At 45.4% G+C, this 22,431-nt stretch overlaps 3 protein-coding genes across 4 annotated transcripts; 2 read left to right on the top strand and 1 right to left on the bottom strand.

Annotated features, from left to right (window-relative positions):
• The first annotated feature begins 5,411 nt into the window (after positions 1 to 5,411).
• Positions 5,412 to 11,111, top strand: LOC133904460 (nuclear pore complex protein NUP98A-like). Of its 2 annotated transcripts, XM_062345984.1 has the most exons (12): positions 5,412 to 5,600; positions 6,198 to 6,491; positions 6,903 to 7,442; positions 7,684 to 7,899; positions 8,182 to 8,424; positions 8,518 to 8,699; positions 8,838 to 8,904; positions 9,014 to 9,074; positions 9,451 to 9,589; positions 9,710 to 9,823; positions 9,943 to 10,120; positions 10,274 to 11,111. In XM_062345984.1, exons 1-12 carry the CDS (start codon positions 5,582 to 5,584, stop codon positions 10,858 to 10,860), a joined length of 2,640 nt encoding a protein of 879 aa, XP_062201968.1. In that variant the 5' UTR covers positions 5,412 to 5,581; the 3' UTR covers positions 10,861 to 11,111. The 2 variants fall into 2 exon arrangements, with proteins under 2 accessions (XP_062201968.1, XP_062201967.1); XM_062345983.1 differs by having other exon boundaries at positions 8,182 to 8,699.
• A 1,241-nt stretch (positions 11,112 to 12,352) lies between these two features.
• LOC133904251 (protein LEAD-SENSITIVE 1-like) lies at positions 12,353 to 14,101 on the top strand. Its single transcript, XM_062345708.1, has 2 exons — positions 12,353 to 12,666; positions 13,040 to 14,101. The coding sequence occupies exons 1-2, from the start codon at positions 12,570 to 12,572 to the stop codon at positions 13,765 to 13,767; spliced, it is 825 nt and encodes a 274-aa protein (XP_062201692.1). The 5' UTR covers positions 12,353 to 12,569; the 3' UTR covers positions 13,768 to 14,101.
• A 355-nt stretch (positions 14,102 to 14,456) lies between these two features.
• Positions 14,457 to 18,053, bottom strand: LOC133904253 (cathepsin B-like protease 3). Its single transcript, XM_062345709.1, has 12 exons — positions 17,908 to 18,053; positions 17,637 to 17,732; positions 17,253 to 17,330; positions 17,068 to 17,148; positions 16,825 to 16,981; positions 16,685 to 16,689; positions 16,523 to 16,597; positions 16,296 to 16,421; positions 15,545 to 15,763; positions 15,041 to 15,154; positions 14,915 to 14,950; positions 14,457 to 14,815 (listed from the first exon to the last, which is right to left on the bottom strand). Exons 2-12 carry the CDS (start codon positions 17,703 to 17,705, stop codon positions 14,687 to 14,689), a joined length of 1,089 nt encoding a protein of 362 aa, XP_062201693.1. The 5' UTR covers positions 17,706 to 17,732; positions 17,908 to 18,053; the 3' UTR covers positions 14,457 to 14,686.
• Between the last annotated feature and the right edge of the window lie 4,378 nt (positions 18,054 to 22,431).

Genomic DNA, 22,431 nt, shown 5'->3' with positions numbered 1-22,431 from the left:
CAGGGATCCCAAGAGACCCCTTTTTAGAGATTCGGCCGGGGGGATGATCCTGAACGAGCTTGTCTGGGAAATAAATGGGAACGGAAATAAATGCAGTGGCTGGTGGGAGATGATCGTCCTAGTGCGAGAAAGATGGGTGCACCGGGGTTTAGACAGGTTCGGGCCGCATGGAGGCGTAACACCCTACTCCTGTGTGAGTGCTATATCTATCCTTGAAGGAAATTCTTCAAGGATGTATCTGGTTACAGAGGTGAGCTGTCTACAGAGAGCTTGAAGCTCTCGTGTTCTAGCTTGGCTTGAGCTTGTTTGTGATGTTCTTCGTCTTTTGATCGGGGCTTCGGGTGCTTCTTGGGGGCTTCCGGATCTGAGGCGGAATTCTTCAAGGATGAGTCGTGAGCGTGTGTGTTGTGTGCTGTGAGCTGTGAGCGTTGTTTTTTGTATTCTCCATCTTTTCCTTTTATAGGCGCGCCGACCTCGACTTATCCTGAATGGGAAAGAGGGGGCGCACGTGCCAAGGTGCCACGGAGAAAGGCGTCATCATTCCGTCTTGGCGAAGTGACAGGGGCGGTGGAAAATTGCGGCGTGCATCCGACCACCCGCCACTGTGGAGGTCCTCCGGCACCATTAAGAGGGCCCACCGGGCAGCCGCAGAGGTGCCCGGTGCGCCCACCCTGTCTTGTTCTTCTGCCAAGGCAGGGTGGCAGGCGGAGCGCTTCGATTCTGGCAACGTTATCCCGAGGCGCCCGGGCGAAACGGGACGGGACCCGTGCATTTAATGGACCCACGCCCCCCTGCCAGAGCATGGCAGGGTCTGACACTAGGGCGTGGGCAGCTGAGAATGTCAGGATGTCAGGATGTCAGGCCGCGCGTGCCTATTAAATGCGGCATTCGTGTCTTTGACTGGCTGACACCCCGGCGAGGGGACCCTTTGGGTCGTCGAACGATCTTGCGCGAACCTTCGGGGAACCGAGTCCTCGGGGGCTGCCACGTGCAGCCCCGAGCACTCTCTCCCGAGCACTCTGGTGAGACCTCCGGGGAACCGAGTCCTCGGGGGCTGCCACGTGCAGCCCCGAGCACTCTCTCCCGAGCACTGGGGGAAACCTTCGGGGAACCGAGTCCTCGGGGGCTGCCACGTGCAGCCCTGAGCACTCTCTCCCGAGCACGGGGGGAAACCTTCGGGGAACCGAGTCCTCAGGGGCTGCCACGTGCAGCCCCGAGCACTCTCTCCCGAGCACTGGGGGAAACCTTCGGGGAACCGAGTCCTCGGGGGCTGCCACGTGCAGCCCCGAGCACTCTCTCCCGAGCACTTCCTTCCCGGTACTTGGACTCCGCGGATCATCGGGGAACTGGGGTGCTCGGGAACCAGAGGCGGCGGCCCCGAGCACCTTCTCCCGGGACTTAGATTCTTCTTCTCTCGCAGGGCGGACCTCGCGGGATGGTGACACGTGGCGGATGGCCGGTTCGGTCTCGGGACTCAGGGACCCCTGGTTCCTGATACACCGACAGTATGACTGTTACTATATTTGTTCGTATATATATGCTTTTCAGAATCAATTTGTATTGTTGCATTTTGGTAAATCTCATATTACTTTATCTGAATCTTTCATTGCAGGTATGACGGACCTCGAATTACTAGATCCAATGATCGATGTTAGTCATCGATCACGTCTCACGGACAACGTCATGTTTCCCACTCTTCAACTCTAGACACCGGACCACTACTGCCCCATGATGCAGGCTAGGTACCTAGGTAAATAATATTTATATTTGTCTTATATTACAGTTATTGATGTCAGTAGTACTCACTCTGTTTCTTGTAACAAAGGTTGCGGGCTGCTGGGTTGTTGCCATTCGCCAGACTAGTGGCTCTAGCTCGGGATGATGGCCCCCAGTTCCCACTAGACTCCGCACTGCTTAGCATGTGGGTCGACTGTTGGAGTCCTGAGACTCACACGTTTGACCTTCCAGTTGGTGAGATGGTCCCGACGCTGCAAGCCATCTCCATGCTCCTTGGTTTGCCACTCTCGGGGGCTTCCATCGGACCAGTCATGGCTGAGGCGTGGTGGAAGGTGGAGTTGCTAGACCGGATCGAGGGGGTCTTGCCGCAAGACCCATACCACCCAGAGGGACAACAATTGGGCTTTGCTAGCAAGTATGGCCTAATTAAGGCTTGGGTCGAGCAGATCCACACCTCACGCTTGACCGTAGACTCAGAGGACTGGAGAGTTCGTAGGCATCTTGAGGCCTACTTACTTTGGGTTTTTCGAGTGGGTGATGTTCACGAGTACCCACGGCAACACCATCGACAATCACTTGCTCCACTACGCTTAGCAGATAGCGGACAACCCTTTGGAGGAGGTTCCGCAATACAGTTGGGGTTCAACAGTCCTGACTTCAACATACTCCGGGCTCTGTGACACCTGTGTATGAACCACAATTGTGGGTTCCATCATGAGGTGCCCACTGCTGCTAATGTTGTGGTCTTTCGAGCAATTCTACATCGACAGACCCACCCTATCGTCGTAGGAGGTGTACACAGCGAACTTGATACGTGTTTGCCCGATCTTCCGAAAGTTAATATGATAAGTCGATTGGTAGAGTTTCGATGTTGATGATCTAAAGGCTCTGAATATAACAGATCGAGAACTCTCACAACCACTACACCACTACTCCGTGGTTATCAACCGTGCCAAGGCGCGGCTGACCTCACCAAGAAGATTTTTCCTACAAGCGAATCGAGAACACAAGCAAGAACATGTAGATACAATCTGAATATTGCCAATTACCAATGAAGTACTCGAGTTAGGGTTCAACGAACCGATAAACAGCGAAACTGTTTAAAACATAATAATCTAAGCTAAACCCAAGACTAAACTATGATGGCTACTGTGTAGATATAGGGGGGAGTGAGGAAATAGACCTAGGGTCTTACGACTCGACCACGACCACGACCACGACTAGAGCTCAACCTCGAGTCCGAGGAGACTTGGCCTTCAAGGGGTGACTTTCGGGTAAGGTTGTGGTGCTTCTCTCACGTTCCTAAGTAATAAATATCACAAAAATTTAGTAGGAATCCATCCAAGGAAGCATGAACAGCGAGAAACGAGTTCACCCAGTGGTTTAATTATCGTGCACGTGCTCTTGTAATTGGACCTTATATGATTCGAGGATTATTGGCGGTATTGATCTTATCTGAAGGAGATATGAGCTCATCAGGACTTGTACCCCACAACAGAGTACAGCGTGCCTGTCGTAGTGGACAATATGACGATGGTATCCCTTTGGTGCCGTTGCGATGTAAGTATATACAACTGAGTGGTTTCCAATATAGTTTTGATGCTATTAATTAATTACGCTTACACGTTATTTTTGCAGCCACAATGGACTACTGGTATGACACATGGCATGTACCCCCACTTCGTCATGTGTCTTAACCAACTAATGGAGGACCGCGTGCGCTAGACACCTTACATGGCAGCCGATGTCAGGCCCGTGCTCTGTTCGGCCTTAGCTCGCATTGCGGCGCTAACAATGTCTTTTGGTTGATGTGGAGGAACCTTGTCTTTGACATCCACGTCAAGACATACAACTCTGACTGTGCTCTTCACTAGTTCGGGATCTCCCAGGAGTTCCCTTTGCTGAGGGGCCACCGTATGCCTAAGTCTTTCCACATGTATGTTGTATTGTAAAGTACAATTCAATTAGTATTCATTTAACTAAACATGGCTAACCAATATTTTTGTTTTCATGCTTTCAAGGAAGGGGCACAGTCTTGGTCACGATGCCACGTTCATTGCATAACTACAACAATGGGTGGACGATTGGGTGCATGCTGACACAGACGTCTACGAGGCTGTAGGCCCTTACGACCACTCCACGTACTCAGTATACCTTCGTTGGTTCCAGGGGCCACTCAGTGGAGGTGCTTCTTGGAGCAGCATAATGACTTCCCCACCAGTCTAGCATCAACGACACGTTCGCCATGCGCCCTCCTGCCGCCTATAACGAGCTGGTTAGTACACCTTACAAAGATCTGTCAATTGCAAATTATTCAATTACTTTAAACTTTAACTTGCTTATAAACGGACATCTGCGAGGTTGTGGGAGACGACCTCCTTGCCCTCGTAGACCTAGTGAACAGCGAGCCACTGAGAGTGGACCGACCAGAGCTTGTCTGCAGTCTACGTCGCCTTGCACGACGCTATCATGACGCCATATGTTATGCTTCCTGCCGACCTAGACGAGGCGACGTGGCTGAGACATCTAGGAGGAGGTCTCCGGCACCACGTACTGCGCCGATCCCCTCACCCAGGCAGGAGGGTATGTCGTCCCTGGTGCCACAGCCTGACCTCACTTTTGTTTCCACACCAGGGTGGATGGGACCCTTACCAGGTATGTTATTTCCTTTAAACACAATGTGTTTTCTTCTATTCGCGTTTATAACCATTAAAAAAATCATCCATAATTACATGTTCATAATGGCACTCTGGGGCCTTCGTGCCTGCTGCTTCTCCTTCGTCGGGGACCTACAGGCATAGTTCGGACGACTAGTTCGCGGAGCCTCCCATCACCTAGGACTTCTTTTAGTTGCGTGAGGCCCCGTAGCCTACGCAGCTACATAAGATGATACATCCACCTTGGCGGCTACGCCTCGTCCTAGGAACCCACTAGATCCCTTGTCCTATCCGATGGACTAGATTCGTCGCTGTGTTAGAGGAAGGTCCAATAAGAGGGACAGAAGAGGACCTGGCCATTGATGCACCTATCTTACGTTATTTGTATCACTACGTTTCAATACTCGCTTTAGTACTTGTCGAACTATGTTTATGTTAATTGCATCGCTACGATTGACGACTTTGTTTAGAACTCCTTGATACTTTGATGTTATTTGCGTCTTAATCTTCGTTTGTTCATGCACGCAACAATCTTAATGCAGTGTCACACAATCGAAATTCACGTCTATACGATTATTTCTTCACAAAAAATAATTAATTTCCAAAAAATAGAAATTCGGTGCTATGTCAACAAGCCACACGCTGACAATAATCATGCTGGCATATGGGCCGTTGACAGGATTCCTGTTGTCACGTTAAAGGGTCATATCGGCATCCCTATAACCAACTTGTTCTGTAAGCAGTTTGCAATCGACATAAAAAATAACGATAAGGGGCCTATCGGCATCTCACCGAGAGGGAGTTTGTCTGTAAACGAAATGCCGACGGACTACTACTTTTGTAATCTTCAAAAAAGAATATTATTTTACAATTTTCCATTATTTTAATATTAAAAAAAATTCCTGCCCTGCCCTGCGTTGAAGCCACGCTTCTACTTTCTGTACGCGGCGCGGAACAGCGTCGGAGACTACTGCTGTTCCAGATCGCTATATAGAGCCGCGGCGCAAGGTCGTGGCCCCACCCTTCATTGAGAGAGAAGAGACTCGCCGTATCTTCCTTCTCATCGAGACCAGACCAGACCAGATCCCCCCTCGCCGAGCAAAAGCCGCCGCCGCCGCTCTAGTCTTCCCTTCCCGCGCGTCGGCGCCGCCCTCACGCGAGAAGGAGAAGCAGCAGCAGCAGCAGCCATGTTCGGCTCCACCAACCGTAAGCACCCCTACCCCCTTCTTCTCTCTCATCCCCTCCTATTCGAAGCTTCCGTTGGATTGGAGGAATCATTCATGCTTGCTTTGCTCTCTCATCATCTATTCAAGTATGTGTTGCTGTATTGCTCGCGCCACCTCCTCGTTCGATTCGATTCCATATCTGGATGATGGGTGTCTGCGCACGCTAGGGTTTGGTTTGGTTTCCCGATTTCGGTCAAATCGCTAGGGTGGGGAGGATAGTTGCAATGCAGACTTGCAAGGATCCATGGAATGCCTACGCTAAGCTTCCGCTCCTACTATGCTACTACTCCGTACTAAATAGGGTTCCGGACTCTCTTTAACACATGCGCTGCATACAAGTCTCTACTACTCGCAGACAAAACAAAACAGTTCTGCTGCTCGTCCTTTTTTGAGTAAAGCTAGCTCATACAATGCGACACCTGATTTTGATTGTGCTCTTCTTTCTTATGATTCTAGTTTCACTTGCTGCAACCACTTACATCACTGCTCACAACTCTTTTTATTTACTTTCGCAATGTTGTATACCTATTATTATCATGACTCTCTTCTCATCTCGTGTGTGCTATCTTCATTGCAGCATTCGGGCAGTCATCCACTAGCCCATTTGGCCAAACCCAGCAGGGATTCGGCCAGGCTACCACTGCCGCCAACAATCCCTTCGCACCAAAACCATTTGGCAGCCCAACCACCCCTTTTGGGGCACAGACTGGAAGCTCGCCTTTTGGCACTACATCCACTGGCGCCTTTGGGCAGCAGCAATCCACTCCCACATTTGGCACCCCGTCCTCCTCTTTGTTTGGGAGCTCCACGCCAGCTTTCAGTGCATCGCCCACCCCTGCCTTTGGTGCCGCATCCTCCACCTTTGGCTCAGGTATGAATTAGGCATTCTATTTTTTTTTTCCTTTCTTGCTGGGTTGCCAGAGCTGCCCCTGTGCTTGTGATGCTGATTGACCTAGATTGTCAAAGTGCTAGAAGAAAGATACTCTAAAGCCACTTTCTAGATTGTGTAATAGGGGAAGACAGTTTAATGCTTACTTTTCTTATGGCAAAAACTCCTTACATTGGGCACATCACGAGGCATTTCACAGTTTTGTCCATGTATCACAAGATTTATTTATTTATGTTAGTTTCTGATACTGCATTCTACATTTGTTCTACATAGCTACTCAGGCGAAATTATCTCAATTCATGCATCATTCTGTTGTTCCTTTTAATCACTGATCTTTAAACCAATAGTGATATAGTATATATGACGTGACACTGCTCTCTGTGCATGTTGTAGGATCTTTATTTGGACAAAAGCCAAGTTTTGGGGGTTTTGGATCATCTCCTAGCCAGTCAAGTCCTTTTGGTACCACGTTCCAGCAAACACAGCCAACATTTGGCAGCAGTACTTTTGGTGCGACAACTACGCCAGCCTTCGGTGCGACAACTACACCGGCCTTCGGTGCAACAACTACGCCGGCCTTCGGTGCAACAACTACGCCGGCCTTTGGCACCACAACTACACCGGCCTTCGGCACCACAACTACCCCAGCATTTGGTTCAACGTCGACATCTTTATTTGGTGCTTCCAGCACCCCGACGTTTGGTTCTACAGCCTTTGGTTCATCCACTCCTGGGTTTGGAAATTCAGGAACCACAGCATTTGGTGTGAGTAGTACTCAAGGTTTTGGAGCTCCGAGCATGCCTTCATTTGGCACATCAACTAGTGCATTCAGTTTTGGTTCTTCGGCATCTTTTGGACAAACAGCAGCTTCGTCTGGTAGCTCTCCCTTTGGCACAACTCCATCACCTTTCGGCACACAGACTTCTCCATTTGGTAGGTTTTCCCATTGGATATTCACATTATTTCTTAGCTAGTTATGTTTACGTGCTCACTGAATTGTTGTCTTCGATTCCATATGATATAGTAGTTGGGTATTTGCAGATTGATTTGTTCTTTCTTACTTCAGCAATCCTGTTTTATTGCAGATCTTTCTTTTTTTACAGTTTTTACCGGCCATGTCATCTTTTACCTGTTTCACCAATTGTTCATTTGTTTGTTCCCTTTTGAGTTTCAGGCTCACAGACAGCAGCGCCAACATTTGGGCAAGCACAATTTGGTAACCAAGCTGGAGGAACCAGGATAAAACCTTACACTCAAACACCAGATGTTGACAGTGCTACAAGTGGTGCTCAGCCTGCTGCAAAACTTGATTCCATATCAGCGATGCCTGAATACAAAGACAAGAGTCACGAAGAATTGAGGTGGGAAGATTACCAGCGTGGAGACAAAGGTGAGGGAAATCATTTGGGAACCCTCTTCTAAACCATAAGTCTAATTTCATGTATTATTCTAGCATGCTTATTTTTGTATGAACAGGAGTAACCAAGTAACTATTATGTCCTAGATCATGCTACAGCATAGTTGGAGTGGATTTCTTAAATAGAATAAGCTAATAAAACATGCTATTCGATGCTCCCTTTATTAATTGTTTATTATTATTGCTAGATGTATTTGATCCGTGTAACTTGTTCCTGTAACATATGTGTGAAATTCTTAATGTTTGCACTCTCAGGTGGACCAAACCCTTCTGGAACTGTAGCAGCGACACCTATCTTTCCATCATCTACACAACCGAATCCTCTTACTGGTGCATTTGGCCAAACTACTTTAAACCAATTTCCATCGGCAGCAACAAACAATCCATTTGCTACTAAGCCAACTTTTGCTTCAACTGGTTTCGCGTTTAATAATCCATCAGCTGCAAGTGCGAGCCCATTCACATCGTCCACTAGTACCACACTATTTGGACAAACAGGTGGTTCTGCATTTCCAGCAAGTAGTTCACCGTCTTTGTTTCCAAATACCAATCCTGCTCTTGCTTCATCTTCGTTATTTGGCACATCATCAGCGAATACAAGTCCATTCAGCACTGGCTTGTCGTTGGCTAACACTCAATCAGTTGGCCTATTTCAATCTTCCCCAGCGTTTGCGCAACATCCATCAAGTACACTGGCTTTCTCCTCTGGAAGCCAATTCAGCACACCTAACTCTGGTGGTCTGTTTGGCAGCGGGTCTTCAATTTTTTCAACAGTAAGCATCCCTTGCATTTTTCATATTTTAGACTAGATAGTTCTTATCTTAATATTAGTACTTAATTCTTTTTTTTATATATCTTTTGCTTTGCAAAGTTCATAGTTAACAAGTTGATTTTTGCTCTTTATGATTAAGCTATCATTTCAACCATCTGCCCCTGCTCAAACTTCAAGCATGTTCTTCCAATCTCCGACTCAGCCAGGTCAGTATTTTGTCGCCAAATCATTCTCTGCTGTTTGTAATTTGTCTTCAAAAACTAATTTGGGCTTAACTTACTTTTGCGCAAATGCATGCCTGTATGGATACTGCAGCTCCTACAGGTGGATTCCCTGGTTTTTCCAACACTGCAAATCAGGCCCTGATTGGACAGCCGTATGATCTCTTGCTACTTCTCAAATGCGCATGATTATTCTTTTCCTTTTTTAGTAATTTTCTTTTGATGGATTAAAACACTGATTAGCTATATTAAGGTGAAGGAAAACGATATTATGATCAGTCTAATGGAAGATGGATGGTGTAGGCAAAGAAGAAAAATACTTGATGGTTCTTTGAGCCAATAGCTTATATATGATGCTTGAAACTGCCGTACGGTTATTTTATCTATGTCGTCTAACAACATGGTTTTGACTTAGATCATGATTATCCTCAGAATTCACAAATGAGTTTTGGCAACACATTGATTCTATTTTCTCTAACTTAATACATTATCCCTTTTATCTTCAAGTATCCTGTTGCATATTTGACACAGAACTCCTAGCCAATCCAATATGGTCATGCAGCCTGCTCCTGTTTCGCATCCATTCGGGACACTTCCTGCAATGCCTCAGATGTCCATTGGAAATGCTGGATCTTCTCCTTCGGTTCAATATGGAATATCAAGTTTGCCGGTTAGTTTTGTTTGTCTTTAATATTTCCAATTATTTTTATAGAGTGGGTGGACAGTGAGATAGCAAGATTGTCATAAGGAAAGGGTGGTTGCTTGATTGCAACATTTTCCTGGCTTGCAGGTTGCTGAGAAGCCTCTTCCGAGCAGAACATTATCCATGGTGGTTCCGAGGCATTTGTCACAGAGAAGGATAAAATTGCTCCCAAGAAAATATAATCCAATATCTGATGGCAAGGTAATGACCTGTAAGCATACATAAATTTTGTGTCCAAAGTTTTGTTTTGTTATTCTTCATGGAGCTTGTGAAGGCCATGCATTGAATGTGGTGCTCAGTTTCTTTTGTTATTCCTGTAGGTTCCATTCTTTGCTGATGATGAAGAATCTCCTGCAACACCAAAAGCGGATGCTTTTTTCATCCCTAGAGAGAACCCGAGGAGCCTGATAATCCGTCCAATCGATCAGTGGCCTTCACGGAGTGGAATTGACAGGCAATTGATTCCAAAGGATTCAGCTGATTTGGAAAAATATAAAGGTAAATCCTGTCATTACATTACAGTACTGGAATTCCTATTCTAGATGTTTGAAGCAAAGGCTGCTTATGTAACTGTTTCTTTAGAATTATTCTTTCTTCATGGTGCATGAAACTTTCGGGGTGTGAATGTGCTGATTTTAGGAACTTGTGCAGGTGCTTCTGCAGAAATTGAGCGTGATAAGACTGCCATGTCACCAAGCATGCCTTCTCCAGTGGAAAATGGCAATCACTTTGAGCCCAAGCAGCACTGGAATGGCACTTCAGTTGAGAGGCTGATACCTAAGCTCCCACATGCAGATTACTTCACGGAGCCTAGCCTAGAGGAGCTTGCCGCCAAGGAACGTGCTGAGCCAGGCTACTGCTGTCGGGTGAGGGACTTTGTTGTTGGGCGTCATGGTTACGGCAGCATCAAGTTCCTGGGGGAGACAGATGTGAGAGGCCTGGATCTGGAGTCAATTGTGGAGTTCAATAACCGCGAGGTGATTGTGTACAAGGACGATAGCAAGAAGCCCCCGGTGGGTGAGGAGCTGAACAAAGCTGCACAGGTGACTCTTCTGAGGATCAAGTGCATGAACAAGAAGACTGGTGAGCAGTACCGTGAGGGTCCAAGGGTGGACAAATACAAGGAGATGCTGGTGAAGAAAGCTGAGGAGCAGGGCGCTGAGTTTGTGTCTTTCGACGCCGCCAAGGGAGAGTGGAAGTTCAGGGTGAAGCACTTCAGCGCCTACGGATTTTGGTGAAGGCGCAGTAGGCCCTGCAGTTGCAGTAGGAGGAAGATTAATGATGTTGTCACCTTGTTACGTTTTTTGTTTGCTTTGTTGCAGTAGTAATTTGCACGCTGCAGTCAATGTCATGCATGGGTTTATGTTTTTTTTTTGTACAGATTGTTGTTCTTGTAGCTGTAATGTTTGCAATTTGTGCATGTACTGCTGCTAAAGTTAAGAGGGTCCATCCCGTCGAGCTGGAATGAATGAAGGGGTGATTCCATGAATCATGAATGGAAAAGAATTGCAAAGTTGCGATCATCTTATCCCACTCGAGGCACCCCCGTTGAGGGAATTTTTTTTATTTATTTTTGTAATTTAGTAGAAATAGGCGCTGTTTCAAAAAATTGTAAAAATAGGCTCATGATGTTCATCAGCGAGCGAGTTGAACAGGTGATAAATGATGTGACAATCCATATATCTGTGTAGAGATACTTCACTACCTAGAAAAAGAACAATTTCTCGCCCTCCCATTCAAAGGGCGAGAATGTTGTTTTTTAAAATAAAAATTTGCATTTCTCATTTAGAGATAGAAAAAGTTTATAAAACATCATCGGACCACTGTCCTAGTCCCATTGCACATTCTCCATTTCTTAAACTACAGTTACCAAGGTTCAAAGGTGTGCAATTGCAACATTCCTTCTTTTATTAGAATTTAGCCATTGTAGGGTCGGATCCACAGTAACTATCACTTCTTTCTCTTGGATCATTGCTAATGAAAGATTTCATATTTTACGAGGAATCGAACTACTTCGAGGAATTCAAGTTTTATGAAGAGGATGTGGATACGAGAACCTGGTATTTTTCATTGGATAGTAGAATCCAATATTTATATTGATAGATAGATGTAGATACAAGATATCTAGAGTTAATATAAAGACTCGGTATATGGTTTTGGATAGTAGAATGTCAGAGATCTACGTTGAGTGGGGATATTTCCCCTTTCTCGTAATCAGCAATGAAGATTAAATTCTACAAGGTTTCACCACTCTTTTTTACCTCTACTCTTCTTTCAAGACTCCTCTACTTTTTGGATTAAAATGATATTTCAGACTGATTTTGGCCCTTTTATGTCGGCCATGTATTTCTCCTCCTCCCAACGGCCGACAAATCTCCCCGCACAATTGATAGTCCTTAGAGAGGGATATTTTTGAAATCTCGCTCTCTCAACGGATGATTTATTTCATGAGCCCACCTAGAGCACGACTCCCATAAATTATCCACCGAGAAAGAGATTTTTTTAATAGATTGTTCTCTTAGCGGACGATCTATTTCTCGGCTTCGGTTATAGTCTTACAAACCATGATATGTAGGATGAATTATGAGCAAAATACAGCAATTAGAGAGGGATGAATGATTGCGAAAATCAAATTTAATTTTTAATTTATTCTACACAAAAACTTATTTTAATCTCATAATCAGTTCTACACACACTGCTATCAAGTTATTAAAAATAGAGAGATACTACGCCGAACCACTTGCCCTTCCTTGTCGGTGGGTCATCGATCTTCCCACCACCGGCCTCTTTCTCTTCCCGAGGGGGCAGCAGGGCAGGGCATCCTCTTCCTTCCTTCGCCGCTAAGCAAGCACGCATGGTAGATGGTATCAAGCACCCCCGATCCCTCCACAGTTAATCTGCGTGATTAGGGACCAGATTTGGGGGTCGTCGTCGGAGCTCAAGGTGGATGGTGGGGGTGCTGTCGAATCGCGTGGATCGGGAAGACGTCAAGGCCGGGGATCACGTCTACTCATGGCGAACCGCCTACCTCTACGCCCACCATGGTAAGTAACCTAGCTTTCCATCCATTCTTTCCTCCCCCCTATCTCATCCGAATCTTATTATTAGCTTGATTGTCTCCTCGCCGCCGATTTGGATTTGATTTCATTTCAAACCCTAACCCTAATTCCATCAAATTACTTACTTGGAGGATTCCTAACTAACATTTACACCTTCCTTGCATACAAGAGGCAGTATTTTACTGTAATCGTAACAAAACAACTACTACTACAACATTACTTGATTGGCAGTAATGCTACATAACGTCATGTGTTTGCTTTCTGCTTGTCAAAGGAAAGGATTCCATTCTTGGTGCCTGTTATGCACTTGTTTTGCTCACAGCATTGACATGTGTGGTGTGGTACATTATCATATCAGGGATATATGTTGGAGATGGCATGGTCGTCCATTTTACTAGAGCAGCTGGACACGAGATTGGGACAGGAACATTCTTGGATTGGTTCCTTTTTAGCTCCTCTCCGGCGGCAACCACCGAGGGCCCTTCCTGCCAGAAATGTGGCCACCTGATTAAGCGTCAGGGAGTCATCATGTCCTGCCTCGATTGCTTCTTAGATGGGGGCAGCCTCTACCTGTTTGACTATGCCGTGTCGCCTGCTTTCTTCCTCGCCAAAGCACGCGGAGGAACATGCACTCTGGCTGCCTCCGACCCTTCTGGTGTTGTGATCCACCGTGCCCAGTACCTCCTCCACAATGGCTTTGGCATGTACTGCCTGTTCAAGAACAACTGCGAGGACTTCGCCATATACTGCAAGACAGGGCTGCTCGTGGAGACTGCTTTCAGTGTTGGCCGCAGCGGGCAGCTGGCATCCTTGACGGCTGCCTTCAGTGCAGTGGCCTCGTCACCACTGCGTTTCCTGACCACTAGTGCTGGTGGCCTGGCAGTTGTGACGAGCGGCATGTACTGCGTGGGGCGGTATGTGTCAGATATCGGTGTTCGGCGCGATGTAGTCAAGGTCCCTGTGGAAAGGCTCGTGGAGCACTGGGAGCAGAATGTTGTCGCTTCTCCTCCTCAAGGACGGGCTGTGGAGACGGATGTCGCAGCAGCAGCAGTCGGAGAGGTAGAGGCGGTTCGCCAAACTAGCTAGTGCTAGTTATTATTATTCATTATTATGTGTGTATCTGAAAGAAAACAAACAATGGTGTTGTCGCTGAATGATGGTGCTGGATCGATCTGGTTTGTTATATATGTTTGCTGATAAACCATCCATTGTATCCCTTCTTCCTCTAGTGTGATCATCGATGTACCTGGTGTTGTCATTGTCATGAGACAGACTACTGTACCTAGCTGCTTGTGTGGAGGTACATGCATGTAATCTGGTGTTATGTGTCCAAGGTTGCCGTTGCTAGTGTTCCCAAGCAAGAGGAAGCAATGATGATGATGAATATGATCTCATGGTATTCCCAAGTTGGATAACCCTGCATCTGGGGAATCTTGCACACCAATCTGCACTCAATTTCCAGCCTCTTTATGGTGTCTGTTACAGAGTTGCTATCATAAATCCACCAATTTCCAGCACTCGATTGCTTAATCGGTTGTTCGTGGATATATCTGAGCCTGCAGTTGTTTGACATTAGCAATCTTGACATGTATTTCACTCAGGCCACTATGTATCTACACCAGAGCAAGCTATTTGGAATACTACAAAATTGCACACAGATTGCAGAATTTACAGTATATACACCCTCAACTTTATTTCTTTCATTTTACAGTACAGTTCCGTTCCTCCACATGGTTTGGCGATCAAAGATCAACAGAGCACAAACTCAGTTGGAATAGAAGCGATAATAGTCATGCTCTTATTAAAATTATTCCACTTGGTCTCTGAACAAGTGTTTCCACTTTGTCACTGAACAAGTGTTGCGACTTCAGCAACAACGTATCAACCTTGCGAACGGTAGTGTACAAAATACAGACACCATCAAGATTCAAGGCTACTTTATCAATTTCATTGGGTATATAAATACTTGGCTAGTTCCAACAGTGTTTGAGGCCAGGGGCAATGGTCAAACTACAGCTGTTCCAAAGCCACCGCCGTACTCTCTGACCATGTTCTTTGTCGATGGCATTCCAGCAACAACGTCTTCTTCAATGCCACATTCATTGTTGCCCCTTATGATCTTGAAGTAACCGTGCTGCAAAGTATTACCAAACATAAGTTATTAATGGTTGAACACGTGATACTACGTTTCTGAGTGCCACTTTGATAAGTCGGGTAATTGTCAACAACTTACATCACCCCAGCCTCTGTTCCACTGATTTGCAAGAAGCTGCAAAGCAGAGAAGATGAAACAAAACAACTTAGGACCTCATCGTTTGACAATATACAAAATAAATAATATGGAGATTAAACAACATACCCAGTAATCCTCTCCAGCATCACTGGTTCCCCATCCAATCAACTTGACAGCATGGCCACCCATCACACCACCGGTGATGTGCTTGTATACTCCTGATTTGTAGTGTGCAAAGTCCTTGACAAATTGTGCATTGTCAAATCAGAAACATAGAAATGCATCTGAAAGATAAAATAAATGTTTTTGCTAGACTACGATGATATATTTTCTAGTTATGTATAATCAAGAAACAGATAACCTGTATATTAGATGACCAGCCAATTTAGACAATCCAACGATTAAAAGACAACAACAGTAATCCTTATCTCACTATGCTCACATATAGTGTACTGACAAATGCCTGGACAAAATATTTTTTTTTGCTCAAAAAATTAAAAGTAAAACAACTAGAGTGCATTGGTTTTTGTTTGGTTTGTTTTCCATTTTTCAATGACTTCTGCCAACCAAAATTGCTGACGGCCTTCGTATAATGAACGGAAAACATCAGATGAAGCTACTGAACAGTACCTCATAAACTGTGAAAGCAACTTCCACAGGGCCGTTTTGGTAGATCTCTGCCATGATGTCATGTGGATCAGAATTTACTCTGTAAGCATTGACACTGAAATGCTTCTTTTCCTGCCAAACTTGGTTCTGTTCCTTGCATTTCTTTTCACACTTTGGTGTAGGATAAGCAGGTTCGCATCCAGGATGGTTGCAACCGTCTTGATCAAAGTATGGATCGCACTGCAAAACATTGCAAATGTTAGTCTTCTCCGTGTATATCAGGTTAAATTTTCCTGTCCGTTCATCCATTACATACAGTGTGCTACGCTATGACTATAAGATGCGATCACCATGTTTTGCAAGCTGTAAACAGAGTCAATATCATGATCTCCCTCAAAGAAAAATTATGCTGTGTCTCTACCATGTTGGGATAATTTTACAATAGTGTATGGACAACAGAAGATTATGATTTGCTCATACTACCAGCTTATTTTGTTTGGAAAAAATTAAGTTAAGGTGGTTCAAATTTATGCTATCATTTTCTATTAGGAATTAGCATGATCAAGCAAATGATATATACACTAACTTGATAGTCACATAAATGTTGCATTAGTAATTGATGTACCATCCAGTTTAAACGAAATTTTTTCGTATCCTCTATACCAACTGTTGCTGTTATCACGTGGATAATTTCTTAATAATAGTTGGATTGCTGCTGAAGCATACAGAGATATTCAAGTGGTAGGAAGTAGATAGCCAAACAGGCCTATACCTCATCAGTAACAACACCATTTTGAACCAAGTAGCGCCATGCCATGATAGGATAGCCTCCATCACAACCATCGCCACACATAAAACCGCAGCATGCCAGTAGGTCATTGACTGAAAGTGAAATGCTCTGCGATGAATAGAAACAATAGCTTGGTTGTGTGAGAAAAGGACTGAACATGCCTGTTTAAAAATGACACGAGAATAGCCGTGTCCATTGTATTCGCTTACCATGTTGAAATGAATGCAAAAACGATCCTGGAGACACTCCACGGCACCAAATGCCCAGCAAGAGCCACAATGACCCTGTCAAGGTAGACCAAGACATAATACCTTTAGTATCTTGCATCATACTGTAAGGGTCTATAAGTTTAAGTAGTGTGTTGAACTTACTTGGTCTGCTCACGAAGATCAGCATTATACAGGATTTGGAAATTAAAGAGGAAATGAAGTATGTCAGTACACTCATCATGGAACAAAAACTGATGTCCAGCTAAAAGGTGGTTAGCTCTGACTTAACCAGATAAACTTACCAAGTATGGTCTCAATTGTGCTGCAATGAGACCACTTAGATCTGGCATCGAACTCCTTTGGAAGTTTCAGTGGTCTTGAATAAGTTATGGCAGGAACATCACTTAGTACACTCCGTGGAGTGGGCTTCACTCCAAGGATATGCTTAAATTGTGCAACCTGCACAGAAAAGGATGGTTTTAAGGTCACTGAATGAAGAGAAGATAAATGATGGATGCAATCAACAAGATGGTGTTGTCATTTACAGTATAGTTTGCGAAGTAAGGATTCTGTGCAGCTGTCCACCCAGCATTGGGATGCTTGTTGACTGTATCTATGATGTCCTTCTGTGACAACAGAGTACCGCACCACGCAATACCATGAGCAATTATAGAAACAAGAGAATATCAGGTCGATTTGAGGGGGAGAAGAAGAAGCTTAACAAAATGACCTGGATGATTCTCATGGAGTTGTCTCTCTCCCCACCCTGGAGATTGGAACTTGGTATTGGTTTCACTGCCCCGACTACCTGCAAGTACATATGTTCGTCATGATTCATCGTGCTTCTTTTTTAGCTTCAATTTTTTGGGGTCTTTAAATAGCAGAAGTAGACAAATGCTGTGGGTCTTGTTGACTGCAGGGAGTTCATGTCTTGAAGAAGAGAAAAATAAGGGCAAGCAAGTGCAAGTATCGTTTGATATTTCAGTACTCGATCAATTATTCAACGTGTGAAGCAGATCTGTGCCTTATTGGTGTTGTGCAGTAGTAATAATCGATTGCTGATGGAATTGAATTAGACTCACAGAGAGGAAGGGAAGAAGGAACAGGATCGGACCTGTGGGGCGACAGCAGAGAAAAAGAGCAGCGTAAGCAGCAGCAGCAGCTGCTGCAGTGTGCCGCCCATCTTCTTGTTCTTGTTGGTCCTCTCTCCCTGCAACTCGCACAGATCAACAAGAGACGAGATCGTAACGGGGTAGGGTAGGGTTGGTACTGGGTAGGAAGGAAGGAAAAACAGCTCAGGGAGTAAGCAAAATTAACACCCTAGAATTGAATGGAGGTGGAACAAGAAGAGGAACTCGGATCTTGAATTCTGATGGGCACCTTACCCCTGTTGCTTGCTTGCTTGCTTGCTAGTTGCTTCTTCTCTTCTACTGCCGTTCTCCGCCTCTCCTCCTCCTGCCTTTATTTATACTATAGCTATAGCTGGGGTAGTCCTGGCTTGTTTGGATTGATTTGCTGCTGTTAATAATATTCACTCCGATCATATATACTTATCATTTTGATTTGATCTGATTAAATTTTTTAAATTTTAATGGTTAATAGTTTCTAAAATATTTAGTTTAAAATTATAAAAATCAATCTGTATATTTATCTTAAAAATACTTTTATATTATTATATTTTTTATTAAATATTATAACTATATTAAAATTACACATAAAAAACTGTTAAAAGGTAAAAATAATAAGTATTTATAACCGAGGGAGTATTACACTAAGTCAAGTCGATGATGGAGGCAGCCAACCGTAGGCCGACGAGAGGACCGTTCCCTGGTCTAAGCTCTCTCTCCATACATTATTTTTGAGTTGTATAAGTTATCTCTCTCTTGTTGCCTTGTTGGGATGGGACTATGGAGTGAGAGTGACGCCGCAGACGCCGCCAGCCCTGAATTCCTGGCCATTCTATTGCCCATCAAGCAACTAGATGCCTTACGTGACGCCTCTAACCACCGCGCGTGCCTCCACGCCAAATAATATGCATAAAATTCTCTCATGCCATTGAAAATTTTCTCAAAATCGAATTCATCATCGGTTGTAATACATGGACCTCCTTAATACTAATAACAAAGCTCGTCCAAACAAATTAAACCATGCTGACTTATACAACTCAACTTCAGATTTTATTCAAGTCAATGATTTTTACCTTCTGTTCTAGACGAGACAAAATACCTATTATATTCTAATTATTTCTTCATATTTTTCCATTGTCCTAAACCCTAAACCCTATTATATTCTAATTATTTCTTATTATAAAACAAGCAAGTTCTTCATTTCGATTTCCCAATTTGGAAAAATCACATATTCATTTCCTTTATATGAACTCAAAAATACAATGATTCCTCAAATAGCATGACAGCGAAGTAACTGTTGATGGAGAGTGGAGAGCGGTGGGTTACGACTGAGGCTCCCCCGACTGCAGATCCATGCGAATCTGTCGCTGGATCAGGCGATATGCTTCGCGTGCCATCACTCCCGCAAGGGTGACCCTCGGCTCCGTCGATAGGCGCTGGCCGATGGACAACCCGAGCTACCGTAGGGCTCCAATTGGTGGCGACTAGCCTAATACCTCGCCCGCATGGAGAGGAAGGGGTTAATTGGGCTACGAGGAGTGGGGGATTTGAGATCACCGGCGCCTTCTCGATTGTGCGCCTCTCGCTGGTGGGCTAGGTTCCGCCGACCGGGGAGGTTGTGCCATGGAGCCTATGCCTCACAGAAGGAGCGCAACCGCCACCCAAGGAGGCGATCGGTAATATTCCCTCCGCATCCTCACCGTGTCCAATCCAAGGCGAAATCCTACGTAGACCGAGAGAGGGCTCGCTGCGAACTCCGTCGAAGCCATTGTGGCTGATTGAGGAGGAGCGTGCTAAACTCACAGAGGTAATCAAGCTTCACTTGTTCAAACAATCGGACGTTGCGGAGCATGATGTTGTGTGCGACACGTCCCAAGATTTGGTAACGCCGATGGTGTAGAAACCTATGGATCTTGACCCGGGGAGTTGGTCGGTAATCTCCTTGGAGCGGTTGATGGCGCCACCGCTCACGAGAGGTTCAATTTGGGGGAAGATCGACTCAGGCTGACACCAGCTAACCATGGCCTAATATCAGGCCCATCTGGCCCAGTCCAACCCTATGGCCCGCCTTTCCCCATGTGGTTCGGATATTCCCACCGTGACATCTACGCACACTCCTCCAAACCGGCGCCACCTCCGTGGATCTGGATCCCAAAGGCCAATCCTCTCCTCGAGTTAGGGTTTCCGACATCTAGAGAGGAGGTCCGACAACTCGGGGCGACAGTGAGAAAGGTGAAGTTTGTGGGAACTCCGCCGCTACAGTGGGCTTCCTTCGCGCAGGCGGTCAAGGGAGAAGCCATGGCTCATTGACAAGACCAAGACCATGGGAGGCCTTGTGGGAAGCAAAGACCCGAGGACTCTCGGATGGATGAAGACGATCTTCTTGCTGAAGATCTGTATAGGGGGGCGTGATTTACGCCACAAACTCCAGTGGAATACTGGAGCACACCATGAGCAAGGGAGCTCTGATCTCACGCGAGGGAGGACACCCACTCCTGGGGCCATGGTGGTCGAGGGGGTTGGTATGATGACCCGAGGCCCCAATCTGGACATGGGGGTCGTGAATCTGGAGCTGGGTCGTACAGATCCGATGGAGGTTTTGGTGGCCAATGGGGAAAACAAGAAGGGAGGCAAGAAGGAAGAGATCCGGATGGGCAGTAAATAGGTCAGCAACAGTGGGCACATAATCGCCATATCTTCAAAGGTAAGCAACCCAAACTTCCCAAACCTGTGGAAAAGACTCATTGCTTCATATGCCAACAGGACGACCACCACCAAGTAGATTGCACAAATGACCCGGTTTGTTATAAGTGCAAGCAAATCAGCCGCATGGTTGTGGATTGTGCAACTAGTTTTGGCAAGACAAGGAAGATACAAACGTTTGGTTTTGCCACTCAGAACCTGGATTTTTACTCCATCCATATCCCAGTAGAGAAGACCCAGATTTTTCAAACCACTGGACTATTGTCGGTTCTCACAGGTGAGGCTACAGTTGAAAAGATAGAAGCAGAACTCAAACATTTGATTAACCTGAAATGGGACTGGAAGGTTAAAAAATTGGATGTGAATGAATAATTGGTTGTATTCCCCACCAAGGAGTCACTGACTACCTTTACAAGGTTTAACTTAGTGGAATTAGCTGTACATAACCTCAAGGTCAAGATTAGTGCTCATGTGAAGGACCTTGATGTCACTGACCTATTGAAGGCTACTTGGATTAAAATTTGGGATCCTTGCCTATGCTAAAGATATTGAGTCCGTCAAGGAGATTACTGGCCTAGTGGCTGAACCACTGGTTGTGGATGAGCTCAGCTTGCTCAGAAATGACCCTGTCAGGGTGAATGTTCTTTGCAGGGACCCTCACAAGATTAGAAACTTCATTGAGGTTTTTTTTCAGTGGAGAAGGGCACCTAATCAGATATGTCATGGAAGGCTTCAATGACAAAACATTAACTGATGGCCCCTCTAAGCCAGATGATGATGATGACAGAGGATCCGATGATGACTACTTAAGTGAATTTGAGGAAGACACAAGTCAGGGTGACTTGCCAAAGAAGGGTAGTGAAGACAAAGGAAAGAAATAGGCAATTAGACCCCATAAACCGATGGAAAAAGGAAAGTAGGTATCTGTGGAAGTCCCTGCTTCACCTATAGAATGCAAGGAGATCTTTCCTATTTCTTCCTTTGACCCAACCATTGGGACATTAATTGTCTATAATGAAGGGGAGGTGGAGAAGGGGAACATGGGGTTCCTCACTCTCGAAGATAATCACAGGGAGGGGCAAAAACTCTTGATACTGCTCCCAGATGCTCCCCCTAGGATTCCCAACCCTCACTAAGGATCAGGATCAGGATGTCCCAAGGAGGGGCACCTACTACCTAATCCTAGCCATCCTAAGGAACACTGTCACAAGGTGGGTCGACAAGAAAGTGGGGTCCAGAATGCACTGGAGGACGAGGTTCTTGATGGCATGATAACTGTACACAACTTGGAGGGCCCCTACCTGCTGTGTGCTAGGTCATGGCCATGTTTCTCCCTCCCCCCCCAACACAACTAATCACCATCCTGAGGTCCAGACTGGGCATAACACTATAAGCTCTCCCAACAAATGGCTCCCTGGAAGACTGTAGGAAACTGAAAATATAGAGGCAGAAGAAGAGGACTTTGACAACCTATCTCAGCTAAGTTCCAAGACTAATGAGGGGGACAGCTCCCATGGGTGGGTGGCTGTTGCTAAAAGCCTAACGATAAGGACTTATAAGAGGAGAGGACCAATCCTTGCAACTAGGGCAAGCTCCAGGATCCCCATAGATGGGATCTCCATTCAAGCCAAGGCCATGAAAAGAGCCCAACAGAAGAATGCACCTATAGGTACTGCCTTAAATCCGAACCAGTTTGCTATTCTTATTAATGCCTCCAATGAATACATTGCATATGTTCTGAGATAGATATAGTATCTTAAAATATTGATAATCAAATAGATGCTTTTAAGGCTGAGGAACTAGCTAGGGCTAAGACTGTTGAGGCAGCCTTCAAAGCTTTACTTCAAAAACAAAATGAGAAAGAAGTAGCTAGGGTTGAGGACCTAGAATAGGAATTGACCATGGAGCTCATTGATAATTCTGTAAGAGGGTATGACAAGCCAACCTCAGAAAAAGGGGAGGTCACAAGGAGTGGCCATGAGCAAAAAAGTGGAAGAGGCAAACCAAAGAAAAAAGCATAAATGAGAATCCTCATATGGAATGCCAGGGGGTTAAGGAAAGCAGTAAGGAGAAAGCAGA

This window comes from Phragmites australis, chromosome 22 (genome assembly GCF_958298935.1).
Source record: "Phragmites australis chromosome 22, lpPhrAust1.1, whole genome shotgun sequence".
NCBI classification, from domain to species: Eukaryota; Viridiplantae; Streptophyta; class Magnoliopsida; order Poales; family Poaceae; genus Phragmites; species Phragmites australis.
This window is presented reverse-complemented; position numbering and strand designations above follow the sequence as displayed.

Coding starts and splice junctions, on each gene's coding strand:
- LOC133904460 (XM_062345983.1), top strand. Junction 7,900..8,181: donor TTACCAGCGTGGAGACAAAG/GTGAGGGAAATC, acceptor TTGCACTCTCAG/GTGGACCAAACCCTTCTGGA. Junction 9,075..9,450: donor CAGGCCCTGATTGGACAGCC/GTATGATCTCTT, acceptor TATTTGACACAG/AACTCCTAGCCAATCCAATA.
- LOC133904251 (XM_062345708.1), top strand. CDS start 12,570: ATGGTGGGGGTGCTGTCGAATCGCGTGGATCGGGAAGACGTCAAGGCC. Junction 12,667..13,039: donor CTACCTCTACGCCCACCATG/GTAAGTAACCTA, acceptor TTATCATATCAG/GGATATATGTTGGAGATGGC.
- LOC133904253 (XM_062345709.1), bottom strand. CDS start 17,705: ATGGGCGGCACACTGCAGCAGCTGCTGCTGCTGCTTACGCTGCTCTTT. Junction 15,764..16,295: donor ATGGTGTTGTTACTGATGAG/GTATAGGCCTGT, acceptor AATGTTTTGCAG/TGCGATCCATACTTTGATCA. Junction 14,816..14,914: donor GGAACAGAGGCTGGGGTGAT/GTAAGTTGTTGA, acceptor AATACTTTGCAG/CACGGTTACTTCAAGATCAT.